This window comes from Eutrigla gurnardus, assembly GCF_963514095.1.
Source record: "Eutrigla gurnardus genome assembly, chromosome: 21".
Classification (NCBI taxonomy): Eukaryota; Metazoa; Chordata; class Actinopteri; order Perciformes; family Triglidae; genus Eutrigla; species Eutrigla gurnardus.
The window spans coordinates 9045781-9072381 of record NC_139932.1 but is presented as its reverse complement, the minus strand read 5'-3'; the positions used below and the strand labels follow the sequence as shown (position 1 = coordinate 9072381).

The 26601-nt window shown below is 42.4% G+C and overlaps 1 protein-coding gene across 5 annotated transcripts; it reads right to left on the bottom strand.

Moving 5' to 3' along the window:
• Positions 1 to 153: 153 nt before the first annotated feature.
• mybpc1 (myosin binding protein C1) lies at positions 154 to 26601 on the bottom strand. Of its 5 annotated transcripts, XM_084039037.1 has the most exons (32): positions 26341 to 26599; positions 22614 to 22640; positions 20966 to 21037; positions 18729 to 18776; positions 17388 to 17429; positions 16849 to 16884; positions 16010 to 16120; positions 14838 to 14986; positions 14623 to 14740; positions 14491 to 14542; positions 13790 to 13846; positions 11069 to 11232; positions 10842 to 10974; positions 8755 to 8879; positions 8531 to 8636; positions 7873 to 8039; positions 7617 to 7782; positions 7438 to 7544; positions 7200 to 7336; positions 6870 to 7029; positions 6685 to 6789; positions 6417 to 6605; positions 5725 to 5859; positions 5376 to 5543; positions 5178 to 5266; positions 4898 to 5093; positions 4073 to 4212; positions 3822 to 3981; positions 3272 to 3480; positions 2841 to 3027; positions 1440 to 1478; positions 154 to 250 (listed from the first exon to the last, which is right to left on the bottom strand). In XM_084039037.1, exons 1-31 carry the CDS (start codon positions 26360 to 26362, stop codon positions 1459 to 1461), a joined length of 3597 nt encoding a protein of 1198 aa, XP_083895163.1. In that variant the 5' UTR covers positions 26363 to 26599; the 3' UTR covers positions 154 to 250; positions 1440 to 1458. The 5 variants fall into 5 exon arrangements, with proteins under 5 accessions (XP_083895163.1, XP_083895160.1, XP_083895162.1 ...); XM_084039034.1 differs by lacking the exon at positions 1440 to 1478 and having other exon boundaries at positions 26341 to 26601; XM_084039036.1 differs by lacking the exon at positions 1440 to 1478 and having other exon boundaries at positions 3272 to 3408.

The following is a 26601-nucleotide window of genomic DNA, read 5'->3' as shown; positions in this document are numbered from 1 at the left end:
CAGACCAGTACACCCTCCCCCACACGTCTCGCCATCCCTCCATCATCCCTCCATTCAACCTTCAGGCCGCCGATCTCCGTAGATGAGAGAAGAGGATCGTTACAGGCGGCAGATGTCTGCAAACGCTAAAGTGTCTCATAGCACTCGGTCCGATTTTACTTCTCTTGTTCAACAGTCTTGTCGTTCATGTACTTGTCAATCAGGTTTAGGGGCACGCCGCGTTGCATGAGCTCGAAGAAGGTGAAGCCTCCTAAAGGACGAGAGGAAAAAGTATATAATATATACATATAATATTCTCGACGGAGGTAGATGTGGAGAGTGAAAGACAGGGAGAGCATGAACAAACAGAATGCAAAGAAGAGATGAGGTCAAACCACCGGAGAAAGAGCGAGAGGAAAGAACGGTGGTCAGAGTAGCTCATATAACCAATGCACACAAATATCTGCATCTGCTCAGGCTTGCAGAACCAGAACCACTGATACCACTGAAATACAATGCAGGTCAATTAATGAAGCATACACTGTCTTTAGTCATTCACAATATGCTAACAGTCGTGGAAGTACTCAGATCCTTTAACGAATTGTCAAAACCAGAGTACAAACCAAGTAATAGTGCATTACACCTTTTACTTGCAGGCAAATATACTTAAAAATGCAGAAGTGTTCATTTAGACTGCCATACTTTAATGTATATTACGTTATTGTTTCAGATCAATTAGTGTGTAGGCAGACTTTAAACACTGAAGCTGTTATATCGGTCAGATAAATGCAGAGTAAAAATGTACAAGACAAAATTAAGTATCAGTCTTCTCATCTCTCTGCAGGAAAGCAAATAAGCATTCTTTCCAAAATATCTAAATAATCCTTTCATTACAATACTTCAGTAAATGTTACTTTCCACCACTGTAAGCCATAGGATACAACAGGAAGTCTCATACACAACTCATCACTCAATTCCAAACACAATGTGGAAAATACCCAGTGTTAGTACACATTGTTTGGATCCTGTATGATTTTAATTAACAGCAGAATATCAAGTCCACATGATATAAAACTCAGTCCCGGCTTCGGATTTCGTGGCAAAAGTTAACACGTTTGCAAAAACAATTTTTACTCACCTTATCTGTGGCACAAAATACATGAGAAGCAGTCTTTGAATTCACTCCATTTCACACTAACGACCATGGCAATCAAATCAAATGTTCAAAACATGGCTGTTAAATCCAGCCAGCAAAGCACAACTGGGAAATAATTTGGCAAAAGTTGTCATGCAAAACCCGAATGCTCGATTTCACACGTTCTCTCTCGGCCGCCTGCTTTCACGGGGGAGAAAAGCTGCTACAGTCCCAGCGACTGACAAAAGCAAGGTTACACAAGCTGGCTGAAAGATGCATAATGAATGACATAAGCTTCATATGCCAAAACCATATGAAAGCTTACCTTGTATGAGAACATACATTCACAATTCTTGAGTTTGGACTGGGGGAGAGAGAAGAGAAGAGGGGTTAACAAAATGTTTACATGGAGTTATATGTGTGTACCGGGGAATACTGTTGAGTTATTACTGAGCTCTTTTATATGAGGAGTTACCGGGGAGAATCGTTTTGAGACGACACAAAAAACACCACAGCTCTATATGTTATGTCGACTGAGGTGTGACTGGTGGCAGAATTGCGTGTTGAGGTGGAGAGTGTAGTGATGATGAAGATGACCGGATGGACTGGACTCTACATGTGGTGGTGATGGAAATGTGTCACCAGATATTATGTGCACTGCACACAAATGAACGGATTATTATTATGCAATTATTTGAGTCTATTTAAAAAAAAAAAAATTGGTGTAAAGGAGCCGGTTGCACCAACTGCTCATAAATTCAAATGGGGATTACTATGTGTAGACTGACTCGTCATCGCTAGATTAAAAATGGGTTGCACCACAAAACTATACTTATATTATGTAAATATTAGTGATTAGCATAACTTTGTCTGACAAATGTTAATGTTAGCTTGCTAATATTCCTTGTTCAAAGCAAGAATCCAGTAACAGTGTGTAAATACGACACATGATGTCATTGGGCCCTAAGATTTCTTTGAATAACCTTTATTTAAATCTTTATGAAAGTCGTAAAATTGAAAAAACTGATAGCGGAATCCAGAGTAAGGTTCATGCTGTCGTTCATGAACGGATTATTATTATGCAATTACTCTGGATTCAGCTGTTTTTTTAATTTCTACAGCTTTTAGGACCTGATGGTTCAAATGAGGGCTATCTAAGTGGATCAGGAAGTTGATGACACTGCCCTCATAATACATTATTTTCTGCAGTTATGTTACAGCTTGTGATGCTACAGTGACTTCCTGTTTTCAAAGTTGATCGCTTTAGATTTGGAAGGCGCTACCGATGTTTCCTAGCAACCAATTTACACATCACTAATGTTTCTAGTGGTGTAGCTGAGAGATTCATTTTAGAAGTTTTATTGGTGCAACCCAATTTAGCCAGTCACCAGAAACTAGTCTGAAGTTACTTAGAACTTTCGAAGGTCTTTACACACAACAGTAGCCATGAACTTATGAATAATTGGCCAACCCAATCCAGATACTTACATGTCCACTGACTAGCTGGTTAACCCTTTGGTAGACTGCAAACACAGTTTGAACACTACAATACTCCAGTGGAGTTGGTTTCCCAAAGCAACATTTGCTTCCTTATACTTTAAAATGATTATTTTTAAGAGGCAATAGAAATTAAGAAATCAAATTAGAAGGCTTTGTGAAACCAGACTCGGATACAACCAGGTATCCAGGACGACGCACACGAGTTTCCATCCCGGCCCACACTGACCTTTGACCTCCAACTTGCAATCCACCTGGGCCTCTCCCAGGTCGTTGACGGCCTTGCAGGAATAAATGCCGCCATCGTAAGGGCTGGGCTTCCTGATCTCCAGAGTACATACTCCCTGGTTGCTAAACATACGATAGCGTGGATCGTCGAAGATAATTATCTTATTCTTCATCCAGACCACTTTGGGCTGCAATCAGACAACAGCAACATCAGCAGCAAGTACAATATTATTGTTATCACTAGTAACGATGGCCCAAAATAACTGGACCCTTCCTCTAAAGGTTATAGATATTATACTTTATACCTCTTTATTTTTGGCATACTAGGAAAAGAATCTGTGCCATAATAGAACGGGAACAACATGTATATTTACCTGAGTGTAACACGAGATCTAAACATTCACCACTTCTACCTGTCGTTCTCCCACCTACCCTTGGGTTGGCACGGACGCTACAGTTGAGTGTGGCGTTGTAGCCAGCGATAGCAAAAGTGTTGATCAGCGGCTGCGTGAACTTTGGCGCCTCCATGAAGTCGTGGTCGTTATACTCGTGCGTTTTCACCTGCATGCCTGTTGGGGGAAGGGTAAAGGAATGGGGTTGTGCATGATACTGGCGCTGAGCGGTATCATGTGGGAAAATCCCTAAGTGATGAGGGAAAATCCCTAAGTGATGAGGGAAAGACAACGTTTTTTGGGTTTATCATCGGCCGAGTCCACAATACCACTGTTAAAAGGCCTGTCAGTCACAGCCCGACGGCTCTTACATTTTAAAGTGAGGCTGTAAATAAATTCAGGCTCACTTTAACATCACTGACAGGACCTTTCAGATAATAGCTGTGGGAAAAAAATGGTTAGCAAATGAAACTTTATTGATATTTTTGTATGTGTGTGAAATACGATTTGTTCCAAGGTTCTGACTTGGAAGCATTTTCCCCCATCAGAAGTTATTACTAACCAGTCACTAATATGACCGTCAGTGTTACCTTCTTTGACAATGAGGGCACTCTTTTTGGTTTGAGTGGCGGATTCACTCAGGCCACACATGTTCTCTGCGTAGATCCTGAAGAAGTACTCGTTCCCCACCACCAACTCTGTGATGGTGATGCAGGTGCGGTGGTAGTGCTCAATGCACGTGAACCATTCCTGCCGAGCACATCGAAGCGTGTTAATGTAAATAATGAATAATGAGTTTGCAGTTTCAGTTTTGTCTATTTTCGGAGGATTGATCTTCTACCATTGTCTTCTTGTCTGCTTTTTGGATTGTGTAGCCTGTGATCGGAGCGTTGCCGTTGTCCTTTGGAGGAGTCCAGACCAGAGCCACGTTCCCTCCCCAAACATCTTCAATCGTCACACACAGAGGAGGCCCAGGTAGGTCTGACAATCACAGAAAAGATCACAAGCAGACAGTTTGGCCATGTCATTATCGTTTCAGGGCATAGCAGTACCACATATGTCGGTTTAATAGTAACTTTTCTAACGCCAAGGTTGCGGTAGGATTCAACAAGTTAAATTTAAAGGTGTTAATACTAGATTAGGAGCATTTCTCTCAATGGCATCAACATGTCAACACCTCAGCCTGAAGACAGCTGACGGTGCTGACAGTGCAAACTACAGCAAAAGTGTTGAGAGAGCTAACACCGCGTACCTGAGGGGGAAGTGGAGGGTGGGCGCTGTGCTACTAAGCCAGTTTGGGCAGGCTCACATTCATGAACATGCACTAAACGCACGGACAACCGACCCGGCTATGTCGCCAAAGCTAGGAGAAGCTCAGATTACATCAGACACAGAGGGACTCGATTACATAGATTTACATAGCAAATAGTTGTTTGCTGATCCGATATACTGCACCTTTAAGACCGTTAGATTCCTAATTTATGAGCATCCTGCCCAAAGTGTTAAATCATAATGAAACCAGTAGGGACTATATGTCCTTCCCAGTGGCACATAACAATAATTTCTAATGATATTATGCATGAATCCTGAATAAGCAACGTTAAATGGATGGATGGATCCAACTTTTGGGGACACTAAATGCAATGCTGAATAAGACTTCACTCACCTACTACTTGTATGTCAAGAATGGCCGTGTCTACATGGTTTTCAACCTGCACAGTCATCTCATATTTCCCAGAGTGGCTGCGTTCAGCTTTACGGATGAAGATGATGCTGTCACTGTCTGTGTTGCGGATGCTGACGTGGGTAGGCTCTATGGCCTTGCCCTCTTTCAGCCAGGTGACCTTCGGCCTGGGTTTGCCCTGCAGACATCAGACACAGTTTATGTGCATGTTGGTTCTGCTCAGAGATGCAGCGAATATTGATCGATTGGGAGGTTGCTTTACCATAAAGGGCACTACGAGGTTGATGGCTTCTCCAACTCTACGAGTGTATGTCTGCTTCAAGTGTCGGGGGACGCGGATCTTGGGTGGTTCTGAGGAGGAAGCAGATGTTTGTTTCAATCTTTTCATTCAACTCTTTAGCAAAGTTGCAGCAGAAAAGGTCACGTTAAGAGAATCTCCACAGTAGTTTCCAGAGCTCACCAATAACCTCTTTGACCAGGACGGAGTGCTGAATGGTCCGTGGAGCACTGGCTCCGGCAGCATTCATGGCTTTAACTCGAACTAAGATTTTAGTTCCTGGAGTCAGACCAGTGATGGTGTACTTGGTCTTCTCTGTCAGCTCCGTGTTGGATACTATCCAGTCATCAGCTGTAGGGAAAAATCAGTCCAGCTGAAAAAAATATTTCTTAACAGCCTTCACAAACATTTTTGTGGGCTATGACATTTATTCATTCTGTACACAACTACTTGCGTCTGTTTTGTGCAGGCTATTTATGGATGCAAAAGCTCTAAATCAGCGTTTTAATCAGTAGATTAAAGGTTGTCTCACTTCCTTCAATGCAGTACTCCACTAAGTAACCGTCCAGACCGGCAGCTCCGATGGTTTCCGGAGGACGCCATTTCACAGTCACCGTGGTGTCGGTGACATCATCCACAACCAGCATGGTGGGCTCACTGGTCACAGCTGAGTGGAGATAAAGGTTTTAGAGATCAGAAGTGTCATAAACACCATTACCCAACAGTGGAAATCGGAAAACATCCATTTTGGTGAGTCACGAAGACACGGCGCCACTCTGTCTGGCTGGTATGCCATCAGTCTACATGTCAGATCTCATTATTCCCTGCTCCTTCCATCTATTCTTGTATTCTAAATCATATTTAACTCCGATTGAACCCCCGGACAGACCTGCTCTCCTAAACCTCTAATCCACAGATGATTTGGCAGCCATTATAAAGACATATTTAATATCCTCTAAAGCTCCAGCATGTCCAGTGGAGGTCACAGTCGGAGTGCTTGGGATGGTGGGGTATGGGGAGGAACAGCTGCGTCGCCAGGGTACCGAGGGCAGATTACACATGCACTGGGCGCTCTTTGAAATTTCCTCCATTATCGTGAAACGGTTGTCAGATCGACTGAAGCCTTCAGTAATGCTTTCCTGGACAGATTATGGGCAGTGACGGCTCAAAGGCCAGTGTTTAGACCGATAAGTGAATGGTCATGAAGACATTTTGCCGACTCACCGAGGGGAGTAAAGGCTTTGGATGGCTCACTGGGTTTGGACACACCGATGGCGTTGACTGCAAAGACCCGCACTTCGTATGGCACTCCTTCAATCATCTTCTTGGGTTCGAATGATGTTTCTTTGATCAGGTCAAAGTTCAGTCTCATCCATCTGGAGCTCTGTTTCTTTTTCCTCTCGATGAAGTAGCCTTTAGATGAGATACTTTGTCATTTAATCTCCAACACATTACATTTAAGCTGCTGTAAAGTGTTATTTGTGATGATTACCCAATATTGGTGAACCCCCATCATATTTTGGCGGTTCCCATGTCATAGAGCACCAATCACCGCCCACCTCTGGGACCAAGGGAGCCTCTGGAGGGTCAGGGATGTCTGCAGACAACATAGGGCCATGTCAAGGATTAAAAGTGTGCAATTCTCCGGTTTTTATTTAAGGGTATGCGATCACTTACCCACAACCTTGATTTTGACGCTGGCTGTTGCTTCACCAGCCTCGTTCTGCAGGACGATCTTGTAGTTGCCCGTGTCCTCCCGTTCAGTGACATCAATTGTCAGGCTAGTCTGGTCACCGTGCGTTTCAGCATGGACACGATGGCCCGACTCAAGGATCACCTGAGACACACGAGACAGGAAAAATGTTTTCTACGTATTCAAAGCCTGATATGTCTTCTTCCTCTCATAGAGCTCCATCATTGTCCAAAACAACTTTTAAAAGCATCTAAATTTGAGATTTTCCTGTGGTTTGTTCAGTAAGTTTTTTTTTAGTAAAAAGTTCGACCCACCCTTTCTCCCTTCATCCACACCACCCTGGGTGCTGGTTCTCCGCTGATGGGGATCTCCAAGCGAAGTTTGTTTCCTGCCACGATTGTGACCGTGTTGTCTGGGAAGTTCAAGCTGTCCAAGTGCACCTTTGGAGGGTCTACAGAGAATTCACACCATGAAAATTACATTAGGGTGTTTTTTTTCACTGTGATGACAAGATATAAAATAGTCCAATCCAATGAAATGTGGTTTGCGTACCGATGATGTGAATTTTGGCAGAGAGGCTCTGTGAATATCCCTCAGGTACAAAAGTGTAATCTCCTGCATCGTGAAGGGAGCTGGCAGCAATTTCAAGACGATGGATCCTGGGAAACCAAAAATGAAGTTAATTTACGTTTGTGTGAAACCAGTTTTGATAGAACAGAGTTCAAACATACCTATTTCTATGTATGATGTTGATGCGGTCATTGGGCTGGACCAGCTGTCCGTTCCGGTACCAACGACCCGGCACGTTTCCCGGGGAAATCTCACAGTTCAGCTTCAGGGGTTGACCCAGCAGCACGGTTATATCCTGCAGGTCCTGGAAAATCTTCAGTGGTTTCACTAATGGACAGAATAGAGCACATTGTTAAAATGGACTCTTTGAAAATACATGCAAACAGTCATTGTGAGAGAGGCTGGGATGCTACGTACAGTCAACCTGTATCTTAGCCTCAGATGTGCCGCCGGAAGCCATGATGGAGTACGTCCCGGTGTCGTCCCTGGAGGCGTCGTCAATCACCAAGAAGTGTTTTGTCCCTTCGCACTTGACTCGGTATCTGGAGCGCACTCCAGTAGGAACCTCCACCCCGTTCTTCATCCTGAAGGAGGAAGAAGCAGTTGAAATGAGTGATCACAGGTGTGCGTACGTATTGTCATGCGTCAGCAGAAGGTCGGTAGACAGCATAGCCGCGAAAGCTAACAACAAACATGTCCGCTGTGTGTCATGCTTGTTTGGTGGTTTTTATAATAATAGCAATTCAGTAAATTCATATCTATGTATTTATTTGTTATATTTTGTTTTTCAAAAAAAGGTTGGAATTAAATAATGCCCCAGTTCTTTTATTAGCACCAAATTATTTTGAATTTACAAACATGCAAAACAAAGCATTTAGTAATAATTTGTAACCTTTGTCACAGCATGTTTACATCGTTCGCATTAATGTTCATGAATGATTACGTAACCCTCAATGCACCAGTCACAAAAAAGTTGCACTGCTCGCCATTCTCTACTGAAGTTAAACATATTTAATATTTACATTTGCCAGCCCCTTTGTTCTGACAACGTTTAATATATAATTGTGCAAATTACCATTTCACTTGAGCACCTTCTTCTGAGACCTCGCACTCCAGCTCAATCCTCTCGTTCACGGTGGTTTTCACAGGCTCAATACCCTTAACTATCTTTATTGGCAACTCTGTAAGATAAAAGAGAAAAATGACAAGTTTGTTAATGACTGGTACACTACCGGCGTTTCAAGTGATGTATACAGCTCTGTGGAAGTAAATAAACAGGTGAACAGGCAATTGAGATACCTTTGACAAACAGCTCCGTGGCGCATTTCTCGTCTCCCGCGGCTACGGAATAAGCTGCATCATCATTCAAGGTGCAGTTGTTGATAACCATAATCCTTTGCGTGCCCTTATGCTCAAAAATATACCTGAACAGAAAGTCCGTTAGTTACATCACTGATCATAATATATACATATGATAATATATAGTAGTCCTGTGATATGAATGCATTTTATTAGAAGATATTACGTAAAGAAAAGACAAAGTTGGCGACAGAAGCCAAGTGAAATCATTCATAAAATCCAAATGTACAACATCAATTGCAACATGATTATAATACTCAACATGCATCAAGAGCACTTCACAAACCCAAGGGTCAGAATGGACAGAGGGGAGGGTTCACACCAAAACACTGACATGGACAAGTGAGAACCGACTGGACGGATGGACTTACTTCCTTTGACTTAAGGTCGACAGTAGAACCAGAATGGGGCCGGAGCACAAGGAGGTGAATATAGCGGATAGGAAAGAGCATCATGATATGACACACAGATAGACGGACAGACAGACAGGCAGATAGACAAAGACAGAGAGACATCATGCCTGGAGGGGGTTTTGTCAAATAGTGTCAAGAGAGAGAAACATTTATTTTTTTATAGAGAAGTCTTCGGAGCCCTGGAGAAAATGCAACAGGAGACCAAAACCAGAAAACAGCAATAACCTCCCAGATGGCTTTAACTTTGCATGGCTTTGAATAGAGCGTTCGGCTAAAGTAGCTAAGGTTAGATTTCTGCCTAGTTTACAAGTCGGAAATCCTAATATCTATTCTAGGAGTCTATAAACAAACCATTTAAGATTGCAGAATCGTTGACTCTCTATTTGGAATTACACCCTTTTATTAGCCTTGTCAGCAAAGAGGGACTCGCTAATCTATTATAACATTTTATGATTGTTATTATTTGAAGTCATATCAGATTAAACATGTTTAATTAGGCATAGAAACATTGTATAATGTTTGAGTGCTTAAAACCTGCATTAAGCTATTTTTGGGCCACTTGAAAAACATATTATGAGTTGTTTTAATGTAGCTTTTTTTTTACATAATATATCCCTTTTTAGAGGGATATACAACAGTATTTTTCCATAACTCCAAAGTCAAGACTAAGTATTACTCTGTCTAATACTGTGACACCCAAGTCACCCAAATCGTGAAGCTGTTGTTGTTAAAGTTACAGTGGTAATGGCTTGTGACCTCTATCATATTATACTACATGATTTAGCATCTATTAAATTTGTCCCAAAGCCAGACTAGGTTAAAGACCTGTGAAGGAGGTACCACCTTTTTCCTGTTCAAAGGATGACATATACAGTTAGTTAACGGCAACAGTTGACATCATACACTGCATTTACACCCACGTGTAGCTCTGGGGCCTTTTCTATAGTCCAGTGAATTCATAATGTACCGTCTGCTACATTCAAACAGCAGGCAAAAGTGGCTTGAATCTGATTTTTTTGTTTTGTTGTAGCACATCTAACTCGTCGCATGGAATCTGATCTTTTCAATTCAGATTTGGGGCAACTTTGCGAACAATGTAACCTCAGTCTGGATTTAATCTGTTTATTGGCCACATTTAGAAAATAATGTGAACAAAAACAAAAAAAATCACACCTGAGCAATAAATCTAAACTGAGCACTGAGGCTTGCAGTGTGACTGTAGTCTAATATGTGTGTGGAGTTGAGAGAATGTTTGTTCACTAACACTAGAGCGTTCTGCATGAGTGTAAAACTGTGAAGGTGCTGTGAGTTCACACTAGAAGTACTCACTAAGCCACTTTTAGGATCTAATTTCTATTCTAAAGGATTTCTATGGGCGTGTTTGTAAAAATAAAGCTGTGTGGCACATGACATATATGCGTGGTGTAATACATGTTAACCATTGTGCATTTGAGTGGAAACGTGATATGAAAACACATAATATCAGAAGAAATGGTCAAGGAGGGCATTGCCACAAATGAAACGCATGATTTAAAAAAAACATGTGCTTCATTTGCGCCGTGTTGAAGGGGAGAAGACACAGAAAATGGGCAGAAGAGATTTTTTTTGACATACTTCGGAGTGGATCTGATTTCCTGTCCGTTCTTGTACCACTTCAGCTCCACAGTGGGGTCGGCCAGATCCACCACCAAGCGGATCTTTCCACCTTTATCCACCTGATATGCTGGGTCAAGTTTCTTTGCAAAAGCTTTGAAAAGACGGGGCGGGAAAAAAGGTCACAGAAGAGAAGCCAGGATCGGGATTCCCTTTAAACCACAGGAGCCAAAAAAACACTGATTTACCTTCACTTTTCTTCTCCTCTTTTGGGATCTTCTTCATCCTCTTCAGCAGACCCCTCAGGTCCGTGATGCCGTACATGAAGGCGATCTTCTCGTACTGATCTGGTCGAGCATTTTTCAGGATCTCCCACACATCGACCTCGGGAGTGTCATCGGCTTTCGGCTCCCTAGTGGTGCCGGATACGAGGGAACGATGTGAGGGCGGGAGTCACAGGCTGGTGTTTGCAACGTGTCCTGAGGAACTACTCAAGAACCTCTAGAATAGGGGTCTTTGAGGCGTCGGTAGGGGTCCTTCAGCTTTACAATCACTACTCATTTAACTAGGTTTTCCTTGGGTCCTGACAGTTTTGGTTGCATATCCTACTTCGTTCCTCGGGACATGTCACACAAAGGGATGGGCATGGTGAGCCGTCTACCTGTGTGCAGCTCTGGAGTCGAATGTTAACCGATCACACAAAACACAGAGGTGCGCTCTAGTTGGCTGAAAAGTAGTGGAGGGTTAATCATGTCTGCATGTGTCTGTCCAACATGGTTTCATCTAATATTAATGTAAGGTACTGCAGTTTCTTAATAGCTAACCTTAAATTGTCTGATTTAGATATATTTGGATGAAAAAGAGGGAGGAAAAGCTATTTAAAAAAAGACACAAATGAAATACAGGGCATAGTGAAGACTAATCTATCCTCTACACCATGGTTTCCATCCTTTAAAAATGTATTTTTTAACCTTCAACACCTTAATTCAAAGCAATATCTCCTTATTATCCCTCATCACGTCTGTTTAATGACATATAGCCGCCCCTCCACACTAAGGGCAACAATTTTCTTATATCTCTTACGATATTCTTTTCTTTAGGGTATGTATATGCATATGTATTGAGGAATGAAGGGGAAATATTAAATGGGAGGAGAATTAAGTAGGAAATTGAGTTGGGTTCCTTTAGTTTGGACACAAGACCGAAGTAAGTGTGGGAGATGAAAGAACAGTTCTATGAGAGTTGAATGATTACATCACAAGAGTTTTTCCTTCACTCTTGTGAGAAAAATGCTGTATCACTGATCTTATTGCACTGCTAAACGCTTTTGTTTGTAGTAACATGTATATGCAGCATGCAGGAGTAGAGTGGGAGCCTGCACTGAAGAAGATTAATGCTGATTTAACGCCTTTCATATTGCTCTTATGAACTGGCCCATCCCTTTGTTTTCTGTTGGTTTGAGTGATCACTTCAGATGCGCCGATATTGTTAGATAATATTGAAGATGTTAGATTTGTGAGGTCCAGGTTAATAAACACTAGTGCCCTGGGCACGAATGTATCCATTAGTTTACATGAAAAAAACATTCAGACAGCCCTTTCTTTCATAGACATTTTCCCAAATGTCGGAAAGATTGGAGGTGAATAGCTTCAAATATTATTCCGGTCAGTGTTTGTACCTCTCATCTGTTTATTTTCAGGCAATTATGAAGAAAGCTGAAATAAACATGTCGGTATTTGTCTTATATTTCCACGTTGAAATAAAACGACAATGTAGAGATAACACTATTTTACAGCATCATTTCTCTATGGCCCACTAGCACATCATTGATGATCCAAAATGGCGCACTCTGCTTCATAAAGGTGGCGTCGGACTTCGCGGCCTCGATGGGGAGGGTTTATGAAGCGAGGCCCATTTCCATCATCACTGATTGCTGACAGAGCGGTTAGGAATGCTGCCTTCAAATGAAGTGTTACCGTGCTACAGTAGGCCAACACTCTTGCTCGTCCAATTCCTAGAGCTACATGTCATGCTGGGGACTCTACAGGATTACAGTACTCACCCGCAGTAAGGTCTAATCGTTTAAAAACCTATGATTTTCTCTCTACTAACCTTTGATTTCTGAATATGTAGGGGAGAAGAAGAGACAAGCCCATAGTAAATGGATTATTTCGCCGGTGAACAGTGTCACTGCCTAGGACTATGTGTGCTCACACGTAAACTTTGCACTGCATCATCTGAATATATGCACCGTGGAGTTTAGTCTGAGCCACCACAGTCACTTTGGTAAACCAGAGGTTTTCAAACTGTGAGGCACCAAAAAAATCTGCACCCCTTCTCAGTCCTAACTCTTATCTTATTACGCAGAGCCAATGCACATATTTCTAGATTCAGTGTGATGTACACTTTCAGGGGAGATCATCATCTCGACTGTCAGAAACATCAATAGAAATCATAGAATAAATAGGCTCCAGAATAGTAACACTAATCTTATATAATACAATTATATTTGTTTGTACATTAACTGTACTAACAAATGTTTGTACATTAACAGCTACTTCTAATGGTGCTAATTTACCAAAATGGAAACAAATAAAGGCTAACAACTGCAAAAACACAACGGACCTTTGCTATAGCATTGATTCCTACTTCCAGTTACGTCCAGTCAGGTTATCTCTTAATTTGAAGTAAGACAAATCCAATAAGATCAACTTTTTTCATGCTGCGCTATCAATGTTTTTTTGCCTTTAATTTAAACAGGGGAATTGTGCAGTTTTTTTCAGACTTTGAAAACCCCCGGTGTAGCATAATGTATCATGTGTAGAAATGTATGCGCCACTCAGACCCATACAAATCAAATTTACAAGAAATTTATAATAAAGAGAAAAGAAGCACATCCTAAAAAATAAATAGGGCTTGAAAATACTGAAAAGGACAAAATCCAGTCAGGGTCGGGATGTGATTCTCACCTATGTTTAAGGAGACCACTAAAGTCAAGCTCCCCTGCATCCTCTTGTCCTTCACTGCTGTTGTTAACAAGGAGAGATTAATCAAGATTTAATCATTTGAAACAGTTACAGGCACTAGAAAACAATGCTAAAAGAGCAACGCAAAGCAAAGGCTCTGATGTCAATCAATGCATTAGCTCAGAGCTAACGCATGATTAATGCTTACGCAAAACCACTTTCTTTTTTGTCTTTTCAGGGTAAAAGCTAAAAACAAGGTGCTTTGTGTAAGACGCTTCAGGAGTGGTCCCAGGCAATATTGCCACAGTGTTTCTGCAATGTTGAGGCAACATTACCGAACAGCAACATTGTGAAGCTGGGATGCTTTGCATTGCTTTTCAGACGCATTGTTTGGAGGGAGATTTCAAATGCAAGAGTTGGCCTTTAATTACACATCGAGTCGGCTGGTTGATTTGTAATTACCTTTGAGAAAGGTTAATGACATTATTACAACCATCTTGTCACACTTTAATGTACTATTACTAGAAAGTGAAATGTTTATTGCACTTTATTCTTTTCTTCACTCTTCCAGGACCATTTATTAGTATTAATCCCATTTTCTGAAGTAAATAGTTGGGTTCCTTCAGTTGAAGTGAATAAAGAAGGAAATACTGTACGGTCGCATACTGAATTCATGATGGCTGCTGTTGGCAGTTCTTTGTTACCTTCTTTTGAAAGCTGATCGAATATCAATATTCTGTGAGCCCGTTTCAGCCTCTGTAAAACAACAACACATGTGCTAGTCTGTATTTTGTGGACATAATAACATAATAATGCACTTTGATGCTTGAACAAACCTTTAACTTCCAAGTCAAAGGAGCAGCTGTCAAACTTGTCCTTGTAGTTGACTTCGCACCTGTAGTTTCCAGCATAGTTGTCTTTGGCCTTGATGATGTGCATCTCAAATGTGTGCATCTGTCAGGTTGTATATGGAAATGGGTTTAACAGTGATTACTGTGGGATGGGGCTCGTGTACAAGCTGGGATAGATGGGGGGCCTGGCTGCACAGTACCTTGGTCAATCGGTCAAAGGTCTCCTTCAGCTGTAAGTGCTTTCCTGTCTTGCTCGCCAGGTCCATCCATTTCCCTTTAAACCACTTGATTGTGGGTTTGCGGAGGAGATCTTTGGCCTCCACCTTGGCAACAAAGGTGATGTCTCCACCTTTAGACACAGAACATACAATATGAACATAGACAGGGTGTCCGCGGAGTCTTAAAAAGTCTTAAAAAGTCTTAAATTCATTTTTCTAAATTTAAGGCCTTAAAAAGTCTTAAATTCGTCCAAAATGTCACATGTTTGTCTTAAATAAATAACTCAGAGGTCTTAAATTTGTCGGGGCAGGACTATTTTATTTTTCTCGCGGGACTTTTCGGGAAGGAGATGTAGAGAGGCTACTTTCTTGCTAGCTGCGTATATAAACGGATGTCTGCGCGCTTGCTAGCTAGTCTGCGACAATGGGTAAGTGCAAATTCAACGTCAGTTGGCTGGAAGACGTCCGTTTCCGAGGTTGGCTGGAGTCTCATTGAGTGACACACATGCTATGCTTGGGTTGTAATACAGCGGGATCCCCCCCACCATCGCGGGTTTTAGGTCTTAAATTTCATTCAAGGTGGTATTAAAAAGGTCTTAAAAAGTCTTAAATTTGACTTGCTGAAACCTGCAGATACCCTGATAGAAAGAAAGGGTGTCCAACAGTCCAGATGCCCAATCAACTGAAGGTGTATTGAATAAAATGTAAAACTATGGAGGCTCTATGGCCTCTAAATAGTCTCTAAATAGATTCATTTCAAAATGTTGATGCTGAGTCTGTTGCCCCTCTGGAAGTGCTCTTAAAGAAATAGTGCAACACTTTGGGCAATGTGCTTATTGGACTTTTTTGTTGCAAAGATCAATAGATCAGTAGATCATAGATCAATGAAGCTAGAGCCAGTAACCAGTTAGGTTATCTTAGCATACAGACTGGAGACAGGGGCAACATCTCGGGGGTAACAGAAAATGAAGAAAATAAAAAAAATAAATAAACAATTGTCTTTACGCCAAACTAAGTGTCTCTAGGTTGTAGCTTCATATTTAGTCTCCAGGTTGTATGTTACTATAGAGGAACATATGTACTTAATATCTAGAATTCCATGTTTTACCATCTTCAACACTTCTTTAAGTCCTCTTTGTTGTGCTGTCACTCACCCACATTGACAACAGCACTTTGGGGACCCTCTACCAGCAGGGTGGACCGCGGCGGGGTGTCAATGGGCTTGTCCAGGTCCTCTGGGTTCTGGCCCTCTCCGAGAGACCACACTGGTCAGTCGGGAGAAACACACACGTGACACAACGCTCTCCATCGCCATTGTGCAAGGAAAAAAATGTACCGGTACATACACCCACCTTTCATTTTTGATCTTAAAGTCGTAGTCTTACCAAAGAAGAATTACACACACAGACAGACACATTTTCTCACTTTCAGCCATCACACCTCATACGGCAGCAGAATTTTAAGCTCTTTGCAACACGGAAAGCATGAAACAAACAATGTGAAGCACAGAAAGGGTGTCTAAAAAGCACAAAAGGCCAAGGGACCTTTTCCCAGCAAAATATAAAAGGCAATGCAAATTGTTCATTTTCCTGTTGCTCCGGTCTTCCTTGCAGTTGGTGGTCTGAATGTGGACGACATCACACTGTTGCCATTTTGTTACGTTAGCTTGGCCTAGCTTCACCTTCAGTCAAATTCACCGTTATCTATCAGATGTTGCCTGCTAATTTTTATGAAAAAGATTTAATTTTCCAAAAGCCCCATCATGTCCATGTCTCCATAGTTATGGAGGACAGAGAAAGTGTGTAGTATGACATTTCAGGAAAACAATCTTTTTCATGTTGCACACCATATTGTTGAGACAAATCAACCTGGATTATGCTAAACTACTACCGAGGCTCCATTTGACCAGGTATGACGCGGACCTTCCTCTCGGTGTGTATGAAGAGATGGGCGTAAGGACCATAAGAGTATTCTTTGGCTACCACATTATTACCTGAGTCTTTTCTCCCCATGGCTGGCGCGCTATCATCTAAACAAAGACAGAGAGAAATTTACAGCATATTGTAAAGAATAGTACTGTAAAGTCCACTAAAGCAAGCACACACTCAAAGTAAAACCAACAAGCAATTATAGATCTGCAAGCATTAACCTGAGGAATCAGATAGGTCTGATTAAAAAATCTATGATGTGCTCTTTGTTCTGCTTTCAAGCTATATCTTGAATATGGATTCATTACTGATTGTAAAACCTGGACTGTTAGGACCAGAATTCCAAATGTAATTTATTTGACAATCATTATTAATTTAATGACAATTTATGGTGCAGAAAAAAACCCCATGATCATTTGAATTAACATTAAGAAAAATAATTTGGATTAATAGTTGGATATTAATATGTTAGCGATGAAACTTCACTTTCTTGTATTGAAATGCTAATTTCAATAACGTGTTTTCTACATTCAGACAGTGGGTAGGACAGTCTGCTACTTTTTCAGAGGTGCTGAAATGGTGGGATTCAACAGAGGGATCTTACTAGGCAGCTCAATTGAGAGTTTCTTGAGTGACCTGGCATCCTCTGAAAAAAAGCACAGTTATCATTGAAATTAATGTGGATGCACTCAACTACTTAAGGTGGTTTGAGGATTATTGTATCATCAGGATGGGTTTGACTAGCTGCTGGATGTTTACCATTGGAAAAACTCAGAGAAGTAGCTGTGTGCTTGTCTTTTCTGCCTGGAAGTTAACCCGACAACATATACACCATCTTTGAAGCCTTTTTTCCATGTAAAATTGAAAAAGACTGTTGCAACCACTTATAATAACAAATATTACTGGTGCTTCTGGCACACCAGAAAGAAAAACAAGCCATGCAAAACATAATTGTATTGGTTTAGTTTTACCAGACAAAGAGTCTTCAGGGATTCATGGTTGGTTTGGGAAATGCATGTCTGGTTAACTTCATCAAGCATCATGCTAGCTTTTCCTTGTGCTTCCAGACTTTAAGCTAGGCTAAATACAACCGCCACTGCTCACTTACTAGTTTTGTTGCACAGAGAAGAAGCTGACATTAAGACAGCAAATAAATAATTTTCTCAAATGTCTTGTATCCACATAAAAGGGAATACCAATGCCCAGAAGTTTGGAACTTAATGTTAGCTATTTGTTAGCATTAGCTGTTCTCTCTCACTGCAGCTAGGATTCAGAGCTCAATTCAATACTATACTGTACATTTTGTTTGATTATAGTTTTTAATTATTAATAACAATTATTTAATGTTCAAACTGTCAGCATAATTTGACAACATAAAACATAAAAATAACACATTTACCAGTTGACTTCAGCAGCATTTCCTTTTAGTAGATAGGATTGTTGTATTTATAATATACATGTAAAATCACATTTTCACATCCTTCCTTTATTTGAGATGAGTAAATAATGGTTGATGTGCTTGTAGGAGTATTTTGCATGTAAAAACCACACGTTTATCCGTATGTCAGTGCACAGACATCAGAATATTTACAGATTTTACAGAAAAATACGGACAGAATAATTTAACGTTTTAATTGTGTAGCCTAGATTTGAGCCAATGTCGTTGCTAGTAAACATTAAATAATTAGCATGTGACGCTAAAATGCTTTTTCCCACTGGAAAACAAAATTGCAGGACAAATTAAACTTAATTTTGCTGTTCTTAGATAGCAATACAGCTGACCAACAAACATATTGGTGACTTGTGATTTAACAAAAAACCTACTCATGAGTCGATGGGAGTTGAATTGAGTCTGACTTACGGTGAGTGCTCATTGCAACCAGCCTGAAAGGATGAGGTGAAGAGGTTAAATTAGGAAGTTGTAAGGGTTGTTATGGGTACCAACCTGCTTGGGGTGTTGGGGAGGCGGTAGTGGCTGCAGCAGCATCATCATCTGCAATAAAGTTGTCATTGACAAATAGACCCACCTATCAAAAATCTCCATATCCATCACTGGCAGGCCAAAAAGACACAAGACTGGCAGGCCAACAAGGCCGTTCATCACATGCGAGACAAGACTCTGAATGGAGCATGACATGCAGCTCTTGGACGGAAGAAAAGAGACCAAAATATCAACCGATGATTTGACCCTGACTACTGTATATCTGAGGTAAAAAACAGTGTGGGATCATGAATGCTTTTTGCCGCAAGCTTTTCAAGCTGCTGCAACAAAAGCACAAGCTCTCTAGCACTGTGGCGCACAGGAAACACACATAGGTGTATCATAAAAATTCGTTTCAGCAGCAGATGCAACCCATGTGCAAAAAATGCTCACAACCAAGCCAACCAAAGCATGGAACTCTGTGTAACTCTCAGATTTGTTGCATTTTAAATCATTCAACTTACCTGAAGAGACAAAAGAATCAAAACCAATAGCAGGAAACCAGCTGACTGGCCTCTCAACGTTATATTTACCCGTGTGTGTGTGTATATTACTTCTGCCTTTACATTCACGTTTCTGGATCATAGAGTTTAATGACTCACCTTGCACACAACTTGCATCCCCTTCAGTTTGCCATTTCAGATATTTAATGTCGTCCATGTTTTATTAGTCGATATTAGTTCTTATTTCTTTAGACTATGCAGTGTAAAGTACTTAGGTGCAAGTACTCTGTATGTATTTGAGGTCTGCATGCAATCAACGCCACATAGGAATTAGGGCACCGATTTAAAAACAAATTATAAATGGATCCAACCATTAAGAATTAAGTGTGTAGCATTTTAACCAGGGAAGTAAATGTAATCTCAACAGGGAGTAAATCTAGGTTTGAGATCACTTAACCGTGCTGCTGAGCCATGCAGTGTTCACTTGAAATAGTGTGACTTGTTTCAGTAGCATTTAATGGTGAAGAGCTAGGGGGGTAAATATGCATTTCGAGAGAGAAATGGGATTTATTCAAATTGAAGAGGCATACTCACCAGTTGGTGGGGGAGGGCGGGGGCCCTCTTCCTTTACAGTAGAGTTACCAGACTCTACTTGCTGTTTTACCACAACCCCACCAGGCTGCGGTTGGTTTGAGCCATTTTCGGTAGGGCTCGGCTCCTGAGCCACCACAGCCTGTAATGGCTCAGGCTCTGTGGGCTCTGGTTTCGTCCCATCAGTCTCTACTGGCTCTTTCCCCTCTGCTACCGCCTCTGTATAGCAGACAAAGCGCCAGGCTGGAGCAGCAAGCATCGGCACAACCAACGGGGAGCCTTGCAAAATAATGCTTGCTCAAGGCGGGTATAAATAGCTAACAACCAGATAGCCACAATCTTAATTGGTGACTTGTAAGTAAGGAAGGTAATTTCAGATTCAGATTTTACAACCATGCTAGTGGCTGTGTGAGGTTTAGACACACAGCAGTTCCTTGAGTTTAATGCCAGAACGTAAGCAAGAACCACCAAGATGGTGGACTCACATTGCCTTCCATTGTGTGGCTAAAAGAAAAACACAAATCCGTCATTTAATTCAAATTCAGCTAAATCAATACATTACGTTAAACACTGATCTTTTAGCAAAGCACACGTTGTATGCCACAGTGTCTCATGTTTTGATCTGTTGCACCAGCGGAGTGTCTATTTGGTCATCGCATATTTATACTGTCAAGTGATCAAGAAGGAAGGGATTTGCTGACCGTTGATCTGGTTGCTTGCATCATATTTAGACAACTGACGAGAGCTACCAGAGTCAGTAAAACCCAACTTCCCCCAATCCCTTTATAGCCTACCTCCTGTGTGATGACTCACTGTGTCACACAGTTCCACAAAACACGAAGACAGCCACAGCAGGAGCGGCTGTCAGCACCAAGCGTCAAGGCAAATGCAGGTAGAGCAGTGCAGGCATGTGGATATGTGCACAGTGAGTGGAATGGTGGTCTTACTGCTAACCTTATTAACATTTCCTGTGAACATACGGTGCGCTGAGCAATCATACCTAAACAGGGGAAGTGCAGTTTCAGGCCGCTCAGAGTGAATTGCGTGAAAAATAATAAATCGTGATTGCACACACCAAACGAGCACGTGATGTGAATGTGATGTGCACAAGAACTCTCAAGTGAAAAGGGGGGGGAGGGGGGGAGTATCAGGATCAGGGTTACCCACCTGGGGGTGGAGAAATCTCCAGGGAAATCTCAGGGAGGGGCAGGACACCGTTACTGTCTGGGGCAACACTTTCTGAGCATGTGACAAATATAGTGGTGGATGGAACAGCTGCTTTTTTACAAGCACAAAGCTTCAGCATCTGCATTGCCTCTCTCAGTCTCGCACTCAGACATACACACCAGAACAGACATGAAAACACTCAAACGTGTCCTAACTCTCACAGAGACACCCACCCGCCTGCACGTAGTCACTCACACTTTATCGCAAAAAATTCTCACATTTGATAAAAACATAGGAAAAACTATTTTCCTGCTTATAAACATAGTAAATGTGCTGTTAATATATCATATTAATATATGATTAGGGTCGTTTTGGTTCACAATTGAAATGCACATTAATAAAACACATCATACATTATACTTCCATCACGGTGTTGAGGTGGTTTTGCTGTGGAGGCCTTATGGCGTCGGCAGCAGGATTTACCGTCGCAGCACCACCACAGCACCCACTGGAAGTGTCAGGCGTTGTCAGGCAGTCTTTATAAGTATTTGTGTTCATTATTTCTCTGAGATGAAGTGTGCTTGTTTTGGCAATTAGAGGAATTACCTGAAAAAGGCTTCACTGGATCATGAAATGCAAGTCAAAATCCTACACGTATATGTCTGTTTCACATCTTATGACCAGTGTTGGGCAATAGCACATTTTTTGCACAGTGTGCAGCAATGTCATAACTTTTTCTTCAGAAACGTGCAGCATAAAGGATTTTGTTATCCCAGTAATGTCTGGATCGGCTTGTTTGCAGTCGGAACTGCAGTTTAGCTACAATCCTCAATCACGCCAAACATGTCTGATTAGCTTCTCTTTAGCTGGCTTGCTAACATCAGCCATATGTAAGCCTACATTCAGGATTCATCTAGTTTTGTTTGTAGTGAAGTTTGGATGTTGATTCATTATTACGTTTCTCAGTGAGTAAAATGTTTTTTAAGTGACTTGGCCAACATTACACTGGAAATCATAAGATCAATCTGAAATTACTCAGAAGAATTATTTATCCACCAAGTCAAACAATAACATATAACATTTTTACGTATACTGAGCTAACCCCCCCGCACGCTTTAGAGCCTCAAGATGCTGAAGCTCCAAGGTCAAACCCCAGCGCCGGCAAAAAGCCAGTCGCATGCCGGCACCTTGCTCTCATGGAGCGGCCGAGGGGCGTCAGCTGAATCAACAGAGAAGGATCAGCTGGCTGGCGAGAGGAATGTGAGAGATGCTGACGGCTTGGTCGTCGCCACAGATCGCCCTAGAATGCAGCAGCATGTCTATACTGCCGGGTCCACTTTTACCCTCGAAATGCGACTTTGTTTTCACGCTGAGTTCAGAGCTGTGATCGTTATGTTACACGTGTGGATGTGCTCGGTTTTGCCCAGTGAAGTCCTCAGTGCACGGGGTTGGTGTTTGATGTGTACACCGAAGTATTCTCTTCCCAAAGAGCTGGTTTCCTGTTCCTTCACGCTGTCCTTCTCTCACTTGTGCAACTCCCGTTCTTTTGTTATGCATGTGTCTGTTGTCGTGCGTACGTCATGTAGCTATAATCTGCTACACTGCGAGGTGACAGGGGGGGATTAGATGTCTGACGCCGTCCACTCACCTTCTGGCTGGCCATTTGGCGTCTCGTCTGCACAAAGAAAAACAAAACACATCAATGTCAAACGCGAAGGCGAAATACCTCGCCGAGTGTCTTCATCACTCAAAAACGTTGTTCTGTTTGTGCACATTGACTTATTTTATTGATATGCGTCCGCTGATGAGTCACATTGTCTTTGTGTCAGATGACCGGCTCCTCGTGTTTCGACCCCATGTTATCTTAGCTGATTATGAAAGAAACCATTCGTTTGCCCTCAGCCTCGTCTAGACTTCTGAAACTAATGGTGGCGGTGGAGGGGCAGCAACAGAAACATAATGGCACCCAATGCAGGGCCTCCATACATCAAAGCATCCATACACCCTTGGCACGCAATGACTAGGGTTAAAATGAACCTTTCTTAGTTATTAGTGGGTTAGTGGACCACAGAGCCATGGGACGTTGTCTCGACCAGCACATTCTCGTTCCCAGGGGGTCAAATACCAGCAGAAGATGTGATCTTAACTGTGCTTTTTGATAGAAACCAGGATAGGCTTAGACCTGATGTCTACCAGAACTTTACATTTCAACCTTGAATTTAAACTAAATGTCTACAGACAAATAGACTTATAATGAACCCTTTTTCAATGTCAAATTGATCAGTGGGCCAAGGCTTTGCTTCTGACACCGATGCACCAGGTGTTCAATTAACCATAATGTAATGTTTCCTTAATCTAACAAAGTTTTGTTGCCTAAACCTAAGCAAGTGTTTTTGTTTGAATTCCAAATGTTTTCTGCGATCGTAGTGGGGCGTCATAGTGACGCGCTGGGCAACCCAGTGCATTAAAAAGTGATGCCAACGGGTCTGGCGTCTGATGATGCTGCTAGTACTCATGGGAGCTGTAGATGAGTCATGAAACATCTGGAGTGGCCTGTTGTTTTATTCTCCTTGCTCGATTTAGTTTAAATTCTCTCTGTTGACAAGAAGGAAAGCTGAATAATCATCTCTACTGTAAATCTTATGTTCATCTTGATCATGACTCTATTATTAATGAAGGAAAAACATAAATAAAGCAATAAGGTAATGCAAACCTTCCCTTTGCCTCGTCTTGCAATAAATATTAATGCTTAAAACCAGTATCCTTGACATGGAAGTGTCCCACCTTCTCCCGAAATAGCTGAATATGCCTGATGTGACTTGGAAGTCCCTTCTCCGAGTTTAGCTATAAAGAAACCTTCACAGAGAGTCTCTCACTGCCAGCCAGTCTATGAATACTGCAACACTAATTCCATGTATGTATGTTCACTGACTATTCTGCGTTTTTTAACAGCCATTTTCCTCCCATCGCTTCCTAGCTCCTGATATCCATCCATTCGTAGCGATTCCCTCTTAGGCATTCCTTGTCAAAATTAGCCACACTCCCACCTCACTTCAAAACAATGTATCACTGGCCACCAGGCTGCAATCCTGCGGGGTCACGCACCCGAGAATGAGCCCCGCTCGTTCACTGTCTCCTCTCCGTCGGGATAATGAGAGTGGAGAAAGGTTTTGTTTTACCTCTGAGGACTCCCAGTGCAGCTGACAGAGCTGCAGGTATTTTCAGCTGTTGCCCCTGCTGGCGTGCAGACAGAAGGGCTCATGCAGGCTCCCACTTGAGCCAAACTGCCGGCAGCTTCATTTTTTCCTAATATAGACATTTATTGCTTGAATAAGCCTACATTTATGATGGAGTTTGCCCTTGCTGTAGTTCTAAACTTTACTTCTGGTTCGGCGATAGCTTTAAAGAGGCACTTCTGGGCCTTGATGAGTCCGAGAAGAGATGAGAGCCATACTTGGGTGCCTATTAGCTGCTGACAGGCTTTTCCCCTCTGTATTGCCACGGGTTTGAGCTATGAAGTTGTATTCTGTATCACAAAGCGACAATGTCAGAGTACGGAGCCCAGCGAGAGTGATGGACCTCAGGGACAGTAAATATCATGAGGTGATGACAAGGGCTTGTTCGCGGCTGAAACCCAAAACTGAGTGGCAGTACTGTAAGGCCTCTGGGCACAGGGTCCGGGGGTTTAATGGCAAGTCATCTGACCTCTGAGTGATCCAACCTGAATGGAGGGTGGCAAGGAGATGTCTGTTTTGGTGTGTGGCACAGGAGGAGGAGGAGGAGGGGTTTGGCGGCTGTGTGTGTTTTGGGGGTGGGGGGTGGAAGGGAACAAGGGATGGGGATTAAAAGTGCGCTCATTCTGAACTATTCCAGGGCAAGAATCCGGGTCCCAAGAGATCTGCGGGCGACTCAGCCAGTCCGTCATCTCTGGTTTGGACTTTATAAAGGCCTGAGAGTGGGGTGTCTACAGCAACAGCGCTGGCCTCCTCCTCTTCAGCTGTTCAGACTCATTTAAAGAACAATACTTTTCTGCTCTCATTTATCTGCTGCTCTTGGCTATGCAGCTATTTATGGGTAGTGTTTGTGGCAGACAGGAATCCACTGCCTCTATTTCCCTACAGCTTTGTCTCTGAGGGGATCAGGGATGTTTATGGCTGTGGATGAACACTGTGGGGCAACTGTGATGTACACAATCCCCAGTACAAAGGTGCACGAAGATAAAGGTTACAATGAGCTTTACTTCGTTTCTGGACCTTGGTTTCCTCAGGCTGTTGCGAACGCCTACTCTTTCTTGCCCACGACTGACCCGACAGGAGATTAGGGTGAGATTTAGATGTGAGATGTGGGATTCTGGAGGTTGCAGCTTAAGAGTATTCATTTCCTGAAATGTATCAATGCCTGTAAAAGTGCTGCCATGTACCCAAGCTTGAAACTGCAGTGTCCACTCTCCAAACAACCAGGTGTTCAAGTGAATGTTATTTACATACCGTAGGCCAGAATCACGTTAAAGGGCTTTACAATGTATACAGCACACGTCACCCTCTGTGTTTAGACTCTTGGATCGGATAAGGAAAAACTCCTCAAAAAATGTGCGGGGGAAAAAAGCAACCCAGTGTTTATGTACAAATCGTATCTGAGGTATCAGGAACAACCACAGGCAGATCAATGGCCCCCTGAAGGATGGCAAGGTTATTAAAAACCTGTATCGGTTCTCATCAGGAAGGCTTCCAAGATCCAAACAAAATGTCCCATTTCCTCTACATGGGCATGTCTGGGTCGACGGCACACCCCTAAAAGAGCTGGGCTAATGTTGGGGGTGGGTGTAATGCCATATCGTAATGACAGACAAGAGCGGATTAAGAGGGAATGTTGATGGACACGATGGTACAGATGAGTGACGCGGTGGCACGGAGCAGATTGGATGGGTTAAGACGCTATGGACGGTTGAATAAGGGGCAGCACCCATCAGTCATCAGAGAAACAAACCCAATCAGGCCATCGCTACAGTTGCATCATCTGTCACAGGTCTTTTCATGTGGCGGGCTCAGCCTTCATCAACATTCCTACACTGCCCTTCATCATCGTGTCTTTTACACAGAATAATCCAGTACGCCAACTCCGGGCAACAACAGTATCTGCTCATAAACCCTAAATCTTCTCTTGCCCCTCCGGTGTTGGTAGAAACGGGTATGCATCAGTAATACAATACCGCTGTCAAAGTCACTTTGAGGTTTCCTATGAACACGCTGGCAGGCGAGTCGTAAAGTGATGGAGTCGCCTCTCAAACAATGACAGTAAATATAGTATCGAGTATCTGCAGTATATTTGCATTATTTGGGATTTTGACTGTCACATGCACACATGAAAACTCCTACCTTTCTTTGTGGGCTCTGGCATCTTGAGCCGCGTCCCAAGAACAAAGCAAGCGTCAAGGAGTCAGAAGGTGGGTCGCTAGGAGCCTTCAGAATAACGTGACTCTGCAGGAGACCAGGTAAATCGTGGAAGCCCTCTTGTCCAGGAGGGTGACGGATGATGGTCGGATCGTAGAAGAAGATAATAAAAAAACAACCTCTGGGACTCCTTGAACCAGAGTGATGGGAGATGAGGAGGGCACAGGGATACAGTTTGGAAATCTC